The 16,309-nt window shown below is 47.4% G+C and overlaps 1 protein-coding gene across 10 annotated transcripts in view; it reads right to left on the bottom strand.

The window, feature by feature from the left end:
* INPP4A (inositol polyphosphate-4-phosphatase type I A) overlaps positions 1 to 16,309 on the bottom strand; it is a 147,758-nt gene that overhangs the window by 23,231 nt on the left and 108,218 nt on the right. For 3 of the 10 annotated variants that reach the window (XM_076001011.1, XM_076001009.1, XM_012786970.3), the window contains 6 exons: positions 15,180 to 15,197; positions 11,505 to 11,688; positions 10,014 to 10,232; positions 8,744 to 8,999; positions 5,021 to 5,053; positions 410 to 582 (listed from right to left, as the gene is read on the bottom strand). In XM_076001011.1, coding sequence (XP_075857126.1) covers positions 410 to 582; positions 5,021 to 5,053; positions 8,744 to 8,999; positions 10,014 to 10,232; positions 11,505 to 11,688; positions 15,180 to 15,197 — 883 coding nt within the window. The remainder of the gene's footprint in view (positions 1 to 409; positions 583 to 5,020; positions 5,054 to 8,743; positions 9,000 to 10,013; positions 10,233 to 11,504; positions 11,689 to 15,179; positions 15,198 to 16,309) is intronic. The other 7 variants (XM_012786983.2, XM_012786980.3, XM_012786977.3 and 4 more) reach the window with 5 other exon arrangements.

The following is a 16,309-nucleotide window of genomic DNA, read 5'->3' as shown; positions in this document are numbered from 1 at the left end:
TAAATACAGAGTTCTGCAATAAGCCATAGAACTAAGGCATCTACTATTTTATTTATAAGAAAAAAGACTACACCAACAGCAAGCATCCATGTTGCCCTCACTGAACTCCTTTGCAGAGGAAAAAAGGCGGCAATGGGGCCTGTGCCATCTGCAATTTTGGTGCATGGGGCAGAACCAGCAAATTCTGTAGGTGCCAGTTCTTTAGGGAGACAAATGCATACTGATCGAGCAGGTGTCCTCCCTGTGCTGAAATCTAGACCTCTAGTAAATAAACTTAAAAACAACAGCCAGGAGGAAATATGGCCACCTGTTGTTTTTCACAAGTGATCAGGGAGGTAAAGGGGCGTCCTGCGCTTGTCCTTCTGAGGTGGAGGTCCCTGTGGCCTCTGGTGGTGCTCCTGGAGCTTACCGTCTGGCAAAAGACCACGTCGCGGCGGTGCTGCAGGCTCAAGTAGGTGGCTATGGTGGGCGCGCTGTCCTGCATGAGCAGGAAGACCATTGCCTTCTTGGCCTTGTCGCTCATCATGGCCACGCAGTCCGTGAGGGTGGTGAGCAGCGGGTACAGGGCCTCACTCCACTCCCCTGTGCACAGTGGAGGGGTCGTGACGTTTAGGAAGGAAGACCTAAGAATTAGGTTCTGGCTATTTAGCAAGTCACCCGACCCCTAGGCACCTCACCATCCTCCCCATTCCCCCTCTCCACCCCTTCCACATCTTCTAGCTCTGCTTGCCCCACACTCTGCCTGGAGCCAGCCTAGTCTCTAACCCTCCAGCCCTGAGTCTTTGCAATAACCTCAAACGCCAGGTCTACTTTGGTCCCACAGACGCATGCCTAACCTCCCTAACCCACTGAGGACCCTACACATAAGTACTTAAGACTATGCCCTTTGGGGAAAACAACAAAAAAGCCTCTTCAAGTCACAATGAGGCCAGAAAATATTCTGTCTGCAGAGGCCAATCTCCTTCCACCACACTGTGGTTCCTCCACCCAGGAAGGAAGGACACCAGGAAAGCTCTGTTATTTCACTTCTATTGACCCAGGTACTAAGGCAGAGACCCCTGTTCTGGTGCAAAGGACCAACTCTGCCCTTGTCCAGCCTGGGTACAACTGTGTTAAACCCTCACTTGCCACGTCTGAAGGAAAAGACATTCCATGCAATTCCTGAGTTTTCACTCATTTTCTACCCTGCCCCCACCTTCCTTGCCTGTTGCCATTTATTTCTAGCTTAGTTTTCTTTTAGAAATACAAGGAAACTCTAACCCAAAACAACTTTTTAAAAATAGAAACTCAAGGGAGGAAAAACAGGGTGAAAGATATCTTTGGTTTTGGCTCTTTTTGCCTTTGCATTTAGAAGACGTTTAAAAGAAAAGACATGCCCTCATCAGTTATATTTTTAACAAGTCACTAAGCCTAGAAATAGGCATTTGATCATCACCCCTTGGTGAACCCACCATTCCAAATATGGTGGGAGGCTGCGGAGTGAAGCCTGGGCAGCGCACACCCGAGGGCGAGGGTTTGAGCCACCGGATGCCCCACCAGACCATGTCACCACGCTCAGGTAAGGCCACAGGGCTGTGGGAGCCATGCAGCTACCAGAGGGTAACCCGTCTTAGATAAACAGAATCTAAAAGACTGAGAGAAGGGAGGCTTGGCTCTGCTCTCTCAAACTGTATGGTTAGCACTGTGTTAAAAAACAAACCTACAGAAATACCTAAAACATGCAAAAGAATTCCCCTATGTTCAGTACTTGGTTGATGAGGATTTTTAAGTACATGTAGATATTTAAAAGTTGGAAATGATCTAACTGTATATGCAGGCATATATACAGTATGTAGATAAGGATTTATATCTGTAATGGAAAAAAGCAGGCTTAAATTTAGAAAGTCCATAGCAGAAAGGTCTTAGCAAATAAATCATGGTGACAAAGAACTTTGGACCGAGAAGTGGAAAATGTGAGTCTCAGGCTCCGGCCACCACTGAGCAGTGTTGGACCACAGGAAAGTCCCCCAGCCCCTCAGCCACAGGGGTCCTTTCTGGGGAAACATGAGAGTGGCACTAGATAATGTCCTAGTCTCTTCCTCTGAGATTCTCAGAGACCATGTTTTTATTTCTTTGAAAAACTCTGTTGAATGCATGTCAATTACATTTAGTGCCTATCAATAAAGGCCAATGGTGATTAGGTTTTTCTAGCCCAATAGTTTGGGGAAAGACAGGCAGTCATTAAAGACTATTCTTCCCTAAGAAGTAAATGCTTTTAGAGCAACTGTTGTCAATTCTACTTTGCTTTTCTACTCATCATGCACATGCATATATAATTAATATGCAAATCATCATTTTACTCTGAAAATGTTCGGAATAGACAAATTGTCTTATTTGACTAAGCGAGCTCTCTCCATACAACTATTTCATTTTGCCTATTTCTCTTCACACTGAATTCATAAAGGAATGACTCCATTTTGCTCCATTAGGAAAAAAAGAAAAACACTGAGGCATAGAAAGAATGGTTAAAAAAAGCATTCAGAAGTTTGTCCCAGACAAAAGGAGACGTGGACCAGGGTGGGAGGCGAGTGTGATGTCTGCCGGGGAAGGGCTCAGACTTGTCTGAGTGGTTCAATAAGAACACCAACCATCACTTATGCAACACTTGTTAGTGCCCTCACTTTGTAACCGTTTTCTCATTTAATTCCCAGAGAGAAGTTTATTAATATAGGTAAGGAAACGGGCTCAGAGAGGTTGCTTTCCCCAGACACACAGAAAGTTCTGGCATCTGTGCACAGGTCTGGCTGACTCCAAGCTCCGTGTTATTTCTGTCATGTCAGACTGCGTCTGCTGCGGAGAGAGTAGGGCTTGGTGGGTGACACATTTTCTCAATGTGAGGAGAAATCAACAGTAAAAAACTTCAAACAAAATGAATTTCATGAGCAGTAACACGATTTCTATCCAGGACTTGGACAACTATAGGTGTCTGGGAAATTGGAGTTGGTGAAGGGTTTCCCCTCTGCTTATTTCACTGAGAAAGTCTTGCTATGAAAAAAAATCAGCTTAACCCAACAATATCCTGAACTGAACGATGTTGCTGACCCACTTTTTGGGACAAGCTCTTTATCTAGTTACTAACTTGTAACATTCACTGCCTGGTAGTTAATCCATGGACCATACTACTTTAGATAACTACAAAAGGATCTTTCAAATCCACATTCTGCTTCTGTCTTTTTTTTCTCATTAGTAAGGCAGGGGGAAAGGGAAAGAGTATGTGTGTGTGTGTTTGTAAGTGTGTATGTTTTAACCTAGATGAAATGTAGCTTTTGGAAAAGCAGACGGAACTCCTGGCAGGGGACCACTTAATATCAACTGTGGAAAAGCCACCAGTGCTTCAGAAAATGGCACAGCTGACATAAAACAAGGAGGGTTCTATAAACCAGGCACTGTCTGTGTGTGCCTGGGAACCCATGAGGCCTTTTATTATTTGTACAAACTTCAGGAAGTCCAGAATTGAGAAGAACCCCTGGGCTTCTGTGGGGCAGTACACACACCACCAGCCCTTTCCTGGCCCTGGCTGCTGGGAATGGCCCCAGACTTCACCACCACTGAGCCTCAGAGGACAGTCGGCATGGTCTGAAGCACAAGCCTGCTGTGGAGGTCAGCTGAGGAGGACTGGAAGCCCAGAGACAGATATGAAGGAGGAGAATCAGGCACGAGCCCATGAGAGGCAATGAGGAGGAGGAAACCAAAGTTAACCGTCTGTGCATCCACCAAGGCCTCAGTGACCTTGAGGGTCGAGGGTGCTGAGGCCCAAGACCTGCTTAAGGCTACACTGACTTTTTGAAAAAGAGAAACTGTGAAGGGACCAAAAGCAAACTGGGAGGGTAAGATGCACCCAATCAGATCAGCCTGCCAATGAACTAACTTCAAGTAGGGTTCTGGGGTTGCTGCCAGGGGTCACACGCGAGCTGATTCACGTACTGCATGAGTGGATAGGCTTCACTAACAACTGACAGGAATAGCTTTGTCAGTCCCACAAGCATCGATCTGCTGCACTCTAGATATAAAGCAGGAGTCTTGCTATCTTACATTTACATGCAGTCAGAAATACACAAGCATCAGACAGATCATGTAGCTGATTTTCGGAATATAAGAAAACAAAGAAATCGAACCATATTTTTTGGGAAGGGCTCATGCTCACTGTGGGAAAACCACAAACCATATCCAGGAGTCTCAACATGAACAAGATCAGGGATTGGCACACTTTTTTTGTAGAGGGCGATGTAGGAAATATTTTAGGCTTTGAAGGTCACAGGGCCTCTGCTGCTACTAACTCAACTGTGGCAGTGCCGCACAAAAGCAGCCATCGACGATACACAGACAGTTGGACACTGCTGGTTTCCAGTAAAACGTTTTTTACAAGAGCAGGCTGTAATCCTTTGGACAGGATTTAGCTCAGAGCTATAGCTTACCAACCTCTGAACTAGAACCATACATGTGGTTTCTACATGCAAATGCAGCAAAAAGAGTACATATCTAGCACTAGCGCCAACCGAAGTCCCTAGTGACATCTGGTAAGAATTCTAAAGCTGCATCCAGACTCAGACGAGAGGATGCTGCATGACAATGAAAGTCGAGGCACTTGGGTGGAGACATATCATCTGACTGTGTTCTTAGAGTAACGCTCACAAGTTCAAGTGAATATGCAGGAAGTATCTCCAAATGTGTATCTCTCTAAATCAGGTCACCCACTTCATGAAGCACAATGCACTGAGGAACATTAATCATTTGAAAAGGTTTTAGAATGTAAAAGTAGGAAAAAAAAATACATGTGGCAGCCTGCCTCAGGCCACAATTCCCTCAGCCCGATTGGTCCCTCACAAAACCTACAAAAAGTCTTACAGTCCTCACAACGAAGGAGGCCCTAAAATATTTTCCCAACTCCAGGAGCATAAGGTAATAATGTTTGGCAATTTAGCACAAATGCTACCTGAATATTCAAAAGCCATCGGCAGAGCCTTGAATGGACACCACGTACCTGGGCTGGACTCTTCAGGAGGGGGGCTGCAATCTGCACAGAAATGGAGGGCAACACGGATGGTTAAGGAGCAGCACACAGTTCAAACACGAGCAACTCAGTCTTAGAGCAGCTGCACCTGCAGCTCGCAGTAAGGTGGCTGACCACACGGAAAAGAGGTCTGGTTGCCTCGCTGCCTCTTCCCCAAGAAGCCTCACGAAGGCACTTCAGCTGCTCCGAGGCAGCTGAGCCCTCCGGTGGCAAACAATGACGATTCCCCAGTGCGAACATTCATGTTGCTGATTCTTCAACATAGAATGCTCTTCAGGACAAGCGAACTGACTTATTACAACGTGATAAGTGCCACTGAAGAAAGCACCCACGTGAACCACATGCGTGGCAGAGCCCCATGTTGGCTCACAACATCTGGAAGCAAACTTGTACTGAGAGAGACTGACCAGTAAACAGCCTTCCCAAGTCGGAGCCTACTGCCCCACTCACTGGGAAGCCCGGGCTCAGGATCCAAGCTGAGATCCAAACCATTAAGAGCCAGTAATGAAACCAATATACCAAAAATCTCTGCCAATCTTTCAAATTTAAACCAAATGTTAAAGTTCTATGATTTGGGTCAAGGTCCTCAAAGAATACCAGTTTTTATTCCATTTTACCTATACTGAGTCACACTAGGATATAATCATTTCAATTTCACATCTTTTAAAAACTCTAAAATTCCAGGTTACCTGGGAGTGCCACTTGGGAGAAAACAAGTTTGAAAAGGGATCATGGGAGTAAGATTTTATTTTGTCTGAGCTTTTCAGTTCAAATAATGTCTTCAGGATATTGAAACAAGATGGTTTCAGATCTCCAAGAGCACCCAGATCCAGCTTCATGGAGACTTTTATAGCCTAGATAGTTTAGAAGGGGGTGCCAAGGGGTCCTTCCTCTCTAATCACCTTTGGAAATGACTTCTTGAACTGGCAGAGGGGACAGAAAACATAAAGGCCTCTGTAGGTTGAAGAGCTCAACCTCTTTGTTAGAACTCGTATGTCCTGAGACATAACATATGGTCTAGCTAATAGGCCTTGAAAACATAAGATTTTGCCTGCCCATATGCCCTCTTCCAGAACTCTGAGTCTCTGGAGGAGGAAGGTCAGGAGCCTGTTTTAGGAGCTTCTGTAGTGACCCCAAACAGCTGGGTTAGGGCCATTCCTTTGAGGCATCACAGGGATTAAACCCAGTTTTCTAAATTCATCTTTCAATCCAAAGGAGGAGAGAGGAGGTCTCCTCTGGTACTCCTGGACCAGTGGTTGTGACTTAAGTTGTGGAGTCCCTTGCAATTTGATGACCACTATGAACTTTCTCTCCATGAACATGCAAAATTTCAGCAACAATCTCAGGGATACAAGAAACCTGGGGTACACCTATGGATCCAAGTTTAAGAAAAACCTGCTCTGGGATCTGAATGCCTCACTGAGTATGAGGAAAGCAAGAGAGTGTGCACGAGGAAGGCAGCAGAAGCCGCCAAATCCTGGTGGGGCAATGGCAGTGGGTGTGCCTCAGCAGGTAGGGCCTAGGGCAGGTGCAGGGCATTTGTGGAGAAGTGAGGAGGAGAGAAAGGCCTGACGGGCCTCTGTGGTTCCAGCTGGCAGGGACCTGTCAGCAGGTCCCACCTACCACGCAGGGCTCTGATCAGTTCTGCGGGACTCAGGACAGGGTAGAGAATTGGAATGAAAAGTGACAATGCCCTTGGAAGCACAGAGAGTTGTTCTAATATAATAAACATGTCAATGTGAAGATACCCTGCTCATTAACCCAAAACAACCACTCCAGTAACTTGGAATGGTGTAAAAAGTCATGACAGAGCCAAGCTCGGGCACTGCAAACCAGGGATTCTCCACAATAATTAGCTCACAGACTGGTTCTTCCTGATCCTCCTGCCCACGTCGAGGTCTGAACACCTTCCTGGCTACGCAAAAGATTTTAAATTAAGGACTGTCCACAGTTAATTTAGTGGCATATGGTTTCATACATGTCTTTGTGTACTGATCAGCAAGTTAGACTCTCTCAAATGTATGCTTCATGTTCCCACTAATACGACAGAGCTGATTTTTATGGTACACACAAGTCAAACTCTAAATATCATAAATAAATGCTCATTTAAATAACTTTCAGAGTGAACTGAAATTTGTCTATATTTAAATATAGGATGTGCCTAGAAAAAAATGATGTAAGTGATGAATACAAAGCACATCTGATTAAACAAACTAGCTCCTACATTTAAAAAAAAATCCACATCTGGGGGATGGTCATGATGGAGACTCAGACTTTTGGGGGGAGGGGGGGAAATGGGCATTTATTGAAACCTTAAAATCTGTACCCCCATAATATGCCAAAATAAAAAAAAATTATTAAAAAAAAAAAAAAAAAAACCTATTAAAATTAAAAAAAAAAAAAAAAATCCAATAATTACTTTTAATATCTGCAGAAAACAATTAAAATTTATAAACAAAGTAATATTAAAAAGAAGTAATGAACTTTCAGAAAATTTTCAAAAGAAATATAATTTACACCAGAAAGAGAATACAAATAGAGACAAAATAGCTCATGAACAAATTACAGGTTTGGGAAAGTTAGACTATGATCTCCCACAGATGGAAACGTGGATGACGTGAAGACTACTGAGACAGGCGCTCATGTGAGACAAGGCCCTGGACACAGACTGCAGGCAGATTAAAGAGGCGAAGGACATCTTATAAACTGCAGAAGGCTTTATCAAGAGACTCTGACAAAGGAGCGCGATTCTGCCTCAAATGGAAGCTGCCCGATTCAGAATTTAAGAGCCCTCATTGTATGAAGCCTGATCCTGGTACATCTGGGCCTTACTATGGTTTAGAATGCCCACAGGAGAACAAGCAGGAGGCAGAAGCTAGGTCTGCAGCCAGGTCTCAGCTGCCTGGCCCATCACCCTCTCCAGCTCTTACAGGAAAAGGCGGGAGGCACCTGAGTTACAGAGACCCATTACCCACTTGTTTACAAAACATGTGTTCCTACATTAAGGCTACACACAGGGCACGATGCCTGGGTATGCTCTGTGTCTCTGCAGACAGAAGACTATTTCTGAAGTGTGCTGCTTCATGCCAATGTCCTACCTTGAGGCATGGTATGAAAAAGAGGAAAGTAACTCAGTCTCCCAGAGGCCCAGGAACAGAGTTCCACACTGACTGAGTTACCAAGTCCCAAGGCAACGTGCCTCTACTGGGTGAGAGTGCCCAGCCAATGCCAGCCACCTTTAGACAAGTCCCCTGGGCCTGCTAACCGCCCTCATCCAGCTGTGTCCCTGCATGACTCACCTTTGTCCCCTTCATTCTACCAATTCCCAGTGCAATAAACAATCACATTAGAAAAGCGTCTGTATTCCAGCCTCCTCCAGGTTCCCAGACTGGTTTACAAAATTGAAAAGCCCAGGAGCCCAACCCTTACAGCTATGGCAGTGTGTCCCAGGAGGGCACTGAGGTTCTGCCTTTGGCAGTGACGCAGATTCATAAACAGGCTCCGGCTGCATGGAAAGTCAGCTGGAGCCTCCGCGCTCACTGCCCACTGCTCATGCACTGAGAGGTCCCTGCTCTGTCTAACAGCCCTCCCTGCAGTCTGCACGGGGGAGAGGGCATGGAGTCAGAGACACAGACGAACAGAGTGACGCAGCGTGAGGCAGAGGAGCAAGTGGAAGCGTGGATGCATACGCACGTGTGGTCAGGTGAGGATGGCATGCAGCGGAGGGCATGGTGGAGGGGCATGGTGAGGAAGGGGCATCGCAGAAGGGGTCCTCCGGTCTGATCCAGTAGGCTTGGCTGTTCCGGTTACCTTTCTTGCTGGTGCAGCTGCCTGCACAGGGGAAGACGTCCTCACAGCCCTCGCCGTGCAGGCGCTCCTTCTGCAGCAGCTTGTCCACACGCTGGATGATGCACTCCAGGCTCTTGTCGACGTTCAGCCACACTTTCTCCTTCCAAACCAAAGGGGCCTGTTTGGGTCGGCTCTTTCAACGGAAAAAACAAACAGAACACAAACCGCACTGCCCTCTGCCAATCCCCCATCCTGGGACCCCCTGCTCAGATGGTTCAAAATTCTCCAATAAACTGTGTTTGCTTTTCAAAGACAAATCAATGCCCCACAGCCACTGTTTATAAAGTCTGGGAGATGTTTGCTAGTAACTGTCATGGAGGCAGACAGCCTTCCAGTGCTGCCTAAAGGGCCACAGGGCACAGGTCCCCAGTGTCATCCCCTCTTCCTGCCACTGCAGACCCACAACCATGCCAACGGACAGGATGGAGGTCTCTTTTTGATGGAAGCAAATGGAAACACCTGATCAGCTAGGATGGGAGAAGGGGAGGTATTTACAGACACCCACACAGACTACAGGGTGCCAGAGCTGGGGGACCATTTTGCTGCTGATTAATAATTCAGTGCTTCCACAACAATGCCTCTAAGTGGCAGACCCAACAAATGACAAAAACTAATGTGTCACTCCCTCAAGATCCTGCTCCCGGGACCAACTCTGGGAGGAACAATAACATGATGCAATGTCAGGGGCAGTGGCTCCAAAATCCTCACCTAGCTATCCCAGCACCTGAGCTCCCAAGTCTCCCCAGACATAAATAGCCCTGGAAGGGCTAACGGCAAACAGAGCACTGATGAAGCAGAAGAGGCTGGCTGGCCCCAAGCAGCCAGGGTCACAGGAGACGTAGGCAGGGGAGAGGAGAGACTTCTAACAGGACAAGGGCTCAGGAGGAAAACCCACCTTTTCTGTAACCATTCTGAGGCTGGCCCAGCCCTCAGCACAACCCTGTTCCCCACCTGGACACAAAGGTTTGAAAATAGTCTCCATCCCTACATCAGGGGCCCGAAAGCTGCCTGGGAAGGAAACTTAGGCACCTCAGAGGGGAAGAGACTGGCAAAAGGCTTCATGGTTTTCAGCCCAAGTTGGGCAGCGGCTGGCAGGCCACAGCAGCAGACTCACCCACTCCTCCTCGTGCCAGTCCACCTGCAGGGAAGAGCGGCTGTTTCTCCCAGTCCACCTGGCCATGAGGGTGTCCTGGTCATTTCTAAGCATCACCTGCTCCTCTTCTGTCGACGTGGGGGAGGCCTTGGAGGCAATGTAGTCAGGCCGTGCCGCATTCAGCCCGTGGATGGAGTTGGCCAGCAACTTGCAGTCGCAGACAGTGACCAGCTGCCGGGTCTGCAGGAACAAACCAACCAGGATTGCTGAGCCCAGGCCAGGGCCTGGGAGGCCTGCCTTCCCTCAGAGAAGGAGAACAGGCCAAGGCCCACCACCATGCCCCTGCCCTTCTCCACAGCACAAAGCAACTACAGAGCTGCATCCCTTAGGATGTCAGAGTACAGAGGCTGCCATGTGGCCCAGCTGGGCTGATTCTTAGCAGGAATTTCCCACCTAGACTAACACAGGAAGATGAAAGGTGGCTGAGAAATCTCTGACATTCTCTGACCCTGCCTGCCTTTGAGCTGCTATCACTAGGAGAAGGGCCTGAGGAGAGGGCCAATCACCCCAGCCTTGGCAGACCTGCTAGGCTGTCCTCCAACTTCCAGGAAGCAAATCTCCAGGGGTCAGGCATCACATTGGTTCAATCACTGAAGCCTTATCTTTTTGCTCCTCAGTACCTAATACCTAGTCCTGGGCTCTGGGCAGCTAGACTCCTGGCACAGCATGTCTGGTTTTGGAGAATTTCACCTGTAACCGGGTTTCTGTGCTGCATAATTTTACTGCTGATAACTATGTCTTTCTTTTCCAGTGGATCTAATCCTCACCTCTCAGTCTTTCTGCTGTGTGAACACATATGAAGGATATAACACATTCTGATCAAGAACAGCAACTCAACCCAGCAAAGTGGGGAGGTGTAATAGAATGTGCGTGTATGTGTGCATGTGCATGCTGAGAAGGAGACTGAGTAATGTGAAAAAGCACCATCCATCAAAGGGGTCTGATATATCCACTCCCTCAGTATGGACCTATATTTATATATTTTAAAATCAGGATCAAGTTATGGTTAATTAGAAGCTGGTTTACTACATAAGCCAATAAAAGTATATTGTTCTTATCTTATGTGTGTATAATAGCTCAGTTTCATTTTCCGTATTCAAGTGCAATAGACATGAGGTAAAACAAAAAGCAATTTTCTATTAAGAAAGTTGTGGAACTGTATCAGCCCCAATAAAGCAAGCCCCATGGACTTGCTGGAAGACACATCTGCATCAAGCAGCACCTAAGAGTCATAAGCCCTGGGACTTGTCCCTGGCCTGTGCAGTTCTGTAGACACAGGCAAATCACCAAGCCTCCCTGAGCCTTTGTGGGAAATGGACCTTCAAGGTCATCGCAATGTCACTCTCTTTGTGGACAGCTCTAGGCACACCTGGGCTGCCCTGTGGTGTCCAGTGGCTTCCAGAAACCCAAGGGAACCCCCCAGCCCACATGCAGCAGGGCAGCCCCTCCTACCTTATCTGCCAAGATGGCAAGCGTCCTCTCAAGGCCAGTGGCAGACCTATCCTTGGCTGCCCTTGAGAGCCGCTCTGCGTAGTAACTAACTTGGGTTTTCAGGGTGTTGATCTGGGCGATGATCTCCTTGGCTCTGACAACGTCCTGTGGTATGTAGATTATGGACTGGCAGCTAGATGATGTACTAAAAAGGATAAGAATAGATTCTAAGGAGTTTTCTTGAATCTGATGAGGATGACAGCATCATCCCAACCCCAACTATAACTAACCCTAAGATAAAGCACTCAGGGATGTTTTCCTAGCCTCAGGGTTGTCTAGTTATTGATGGGCAAGAGTAAATCTTAGGAGATCCTTTTGGTCTATATGGGAAAAGCTTGAAATATTAAAAAATGTCTAAGTCTTTCATCTATATTTATATGTATCTGTAGTTTCACCATGCATATGTGAATGTGTGCAGATACTGAACAACTGAACCCAGTAATTATCCTAGTGCTCATAATCTTTCTCCTCCAAACCTCATCTGTTAACTTATAAGCAGCAGTTAAGTAGAGACATGGGGTCTGCTTATACCAGAGGGTTCAGGTTGACACAGTGAAGGGAAAGACTGTAGTGGATCATAGACTTTGCCCCCCCAAACCAAAGCCTGTTTTTTCATTTGGTCAATCAGACGTCAAGCTTTCTGTGAAGACACCCACAGTTCTCCTCCCTCACATGTGTGACCCCAGCAAATCCCCAGGAAATTGGGGTTCCTTTCCCTCTCTCTTGCTCCCAGACTCCCCTACTTTGAAAAATAACATTCCATCAGACAAAGTGGAAGTGGAAAACATGTTAAGACAACACTTCGCTGGGTTTGACATCCTGGTTCTTCCTCCTTCCCCTCTTCTCAGCACCAAACAGCGTGTGTCATTTAGGAATATGATATCAAAGCTACGGCCCAGACACTGCCCACAATCTAGAGCCTCTAAAGGACCAACTCCACGTCCCTGGGCTGTGTGGGGCCTGGCCAGCATGTTTGGTACTCCTAAATGGTGATGATGAATTGCATGCCTTTTAACTTGGATCCCTATTAATCTGATATTATACATTTATTTTTCAGACCATCTGACTAAGCCAAAGACAGCAGCAAGGAGAAGTACAAACCACCAATTCAGAGGTCTCCTCCCAAAATTTGAAGTTGTGAGCTCTGAGTAGAGTGGATATCCCTTTGATCATTGAATGAGAAGCCCTGACGGGTCCCTCAAAGGGCCACCCTTTGAGTTCTGGGGAAGAGGAAGAAGGTAGAGGAGAGAGGGTGCCTCTCACCATACCCTCCATCGCTTCTCCTGGAGATGAGGGTCACTCGGTCAGGGATGAAAACCTTCCCCACTGGACCCTTTCCAGGGAAACCTAAAAGTGGGTCATCAAGAAACTGCTGCTGCCCCTTCCCTTGCTAGACTATGGGGCAAACATGCAAAAACCAAAAACCAAAGCACCCCAGAAAGAAACACCACCACCACCACCACAAGCCCATACACCACAATAAAAACGATGGATTTGCCAGAAGCCCATGCAGCAGACCACAACCAAGCCTGCGTGGTACCACGAGAGTCATTCCACAGTGCAATGTGCACACAACTACTTTCCAATCTGCAATCACTCTTCCAAATGAATAGCTGCCATTTAAGACAATTTAGTTTTTAAAATATAATTCTAGGATTTTTAAGAATATATTCTTCCCAGGCCCCCAAAATTTAGAATAGGTATGTAGTATGTGCTGTATATAGATTTACTTCTGTGTATGTAGGTGGTTGTGTACACTTCAACAAATACATACCCTCCCTTGAGGCCAAAATAAAAACATCACCCTCTATTCACCAGTGTTCTTACAAGTCATGTTCTAATAATAGTACCTGGGAATCATGCATAAGGCATATATGGCAGGGGCAAGAAAGGGCAAATTTTAAACAGCTGTTATCTGGGGATGATCAGGAATATACAAACACATGTGCTCAACTACCTAGTTCTAAAAACGAGGTAGCCATATGAAGGAGGAGGGATGGGGGGGTGTAGACATCTTGCTGCTTCACATGCACTCCCAGGAGTCTTAACTCCAGGGAAGGGAGGCTCCTAGTCCCACTACCTATGCTTCCACCTCTTCTGGCAAACACCTGGGCCAGCCCCAGGAGGCAGTGTCCTAGATATAGCCCTTCAACCTTGCATTAGGCCACTACCCCAGAGCCCAGCCTGACTCAGACCTACCCAGACCTGGGGTCATGGGCTAAACTGAAGATGCCACATGAGCATAAGAGTGAGTCTTGTGGTGCTGGCCAGGGATAGCTAGTAGCTGATGAGCAGCTGTCACTCTGGACATCAGAAGTAGAGCAGGATTGCCCATGCAAAGTCTGAGCACCCACGGAGCTCATCACTCCTTTCCCCCCTTACATCCCTCACCTCTCTCAGGGGTATCTTATATATCGTAGGAGGGTGCAGAGGGTAGGAGTAACCAGGCCCAGGTTGGGCTGTGGAAGGTCCTTAGAGAGAACCTGAGGAAGGTTAGTTCATCAGGAACTTTCCAGACAAAGTTCAACCAAAACCACCTGGGTTGAGACTTACTAAGAGGCAGGCCTTGGGGACAGCTGGGCCTTTGGCTCTCCCTGTCTCACTGCCCACTACTGCAGCTCCCAGGCCCTACCTCTAAGTATTTGTTTTGTTATGGGAAAAGGGGGGCCTTCACAGAGGCCCTGGTAGAGAAAAGGTGGGGAGGGGTGCCTGAGGGGGCCACTTCCATAGACATGGCTGTGGGTTTCCCCCTCCCAGAGACAGGAGCAGCAGTGACCCTCCCCAGACACCCTCCACCCTCCCTTATACCTAAAATACCCCCAGAAGGAAGGGCCCCGTCAGGGGAGAGTTGGAGGCCTCAGCTTGGGTGTTTCAGGGGTATCCACAAGACTTCCTGCTGTCAGATGCTCACGGCAGAGCCCTGACACCTCTGGCAGGACCCAGCTCTAGCCCCAGAACCTCACTGGTCACTGGCAGCAGCATTTCTCAAAGGGCTGCAGGTGTCTCTGAATGAAGTACCAACGCAGAACCCCTGTTTGGGGACTGGGGCAGCAGTAGGGACCCTGAGGCAACAGAAACAGTGGTTTCTAACTGCTATCTAATTCTCTGGTGGAAACAATCACCCAGTTGTATTAGTTTTTGGTTTGCAACCTCCACCCCCCCACCACCAACCCAGGGATAAAACTGACCCTGGTTTAAAAATGTTTTAAAAATCTGCATAAATTATTAAGCATGAAAATGTAGGCTGGCTTCATTCATCCAAGAGGTAATGGTAAAGTGAAAATTGAAAAGCCTCAAGACTCTTGTAGAAGACAGAAAGGGATTCCCAACCACAGCACCTGGGGGCTTCCTGAGCCAGGTCTTCCTCTTCCTGGGAGAAACTGAGTCCTTTCTCAGAGTGAGCAAAGCAACAAACTGCTGCCCAGTTTTAAAGACAAAACAGCAGACTGGAGACAGGCTATTCATTATTAAAGAACATTGCAGTTGGAAGGGAGAACTCTGTCTCCAAGGTGTATGACTGGAGCCCTTGGTGGGCCCATGGGTGACACCTGCACGGGCGGGGCTGGGAACAGCACAGGCTTCTCTGCGTGAGAGCAAGACCCAAACAGACACTCGCTCCACAGACAGAAAACTCACCAACACTCCTCAAAACTGCTAAAGAAAAAAACCAAAATGAAATATTAGCAGTTTGTTAGCAAATACCAAATGCAACCCAAAAAACTAAAAAGCTATTATTTTTTTTGTCAAAATACTTAAAATTATTTGTGGCGGCCCCAACACAGGAGGATCACACTCAAGAGTCCAATGTACGTGTTCATTAGAGCAGCCTCACTGCCTGTGCTCAAGCCCCAGGCAGACATCCCACCAGGGGGCAAGTGAGCTCTGCATTTAAAGGAAAGTTCAAATATGAAAACCATACCTGTAAGTGGTTTGATGACATGAGTAGAAAATTAAAGTTTATATCATATACTTGAAAGACGCTAAAGAGGTATTTGGGGAAATAAGTTCTGAAATAAACATGCAGAGTTATCAGGTATCGACACCCCAACCTTACTGGGACAAAGCCAGCCAAGCAGCTATTCTCTTGGTTGGCCACACAGAATTAAAGGGCTTTCTCCATCACGGCACTGCTCCATCTCACACCACACGCTCACAATCTCCACACGGCAACATGCAGCAGAGCGACAGACACGCGCTTTGTGACTGGCTGTGCAGAGCTGCAGCAGGCACAGGAAGCTTCGTCGTCTTCACAGTTCCCTAAGGATTACTGGAGTCAGGTTCTGCTAAGGGGGTTTGTCTGCACTTGGAAGCACCCTTGGTGGGGAAGAATCAAGGTCAAGGAGGCTGGCTGGGGGCCTCCCAGGAAAATGCTGGAATCCCCCTTCCTAACCACAGCCCTGCCCAGTTTATCTTCCTTCCATCTCTCCAGGATTTGCTGGGCTCCAGGCTGGCCTAGGGTGGCCTGTACACACATCTGAATAGTGACTTCTCAGGGTGAATTCTTCTCTGCTCCCTGCTCAGCCATCTGGCTTTGCCCATTGTCTGTGATCCTCCTAGCTGCATCCCTGACCCCTCAGCAACTAATCAGCCACGAACCTGACCTCTCACTCAACCCCGATCCAATCCATGGTCAGTTTTCTCAAGTAGTTAGTTTCCTGACTCCCAGCCACAGCGGCACCAACTCAGGCTCCACCATGACTGCTGGAGCTCTCCACTGATCATCCGCAGGATGATCTTGGCACTCCCTGGGCCTTTGCTCACCTTCC

The sequence above is a fragment of the Microcebus murinus genome, chromosome 3, assembly GCF_040939455.1.
Source record: "Microcebus murinus isolate Inina chromosome 3, M.murinus_Inina_mat1.0, whole genome shotgun sequence".
NCBI classification, from domain to species: domain Eukaryota; kingdom Metazoa; phylum Chordata; class Mammalia; order Primates; family Cheirogaleidae; genus Microcebus; species Microcebus murinus.
Note: the sequence above shows the minus strand (reverse complement) of the source record. Positions and strands in the feature narration are given on the sequence as shown.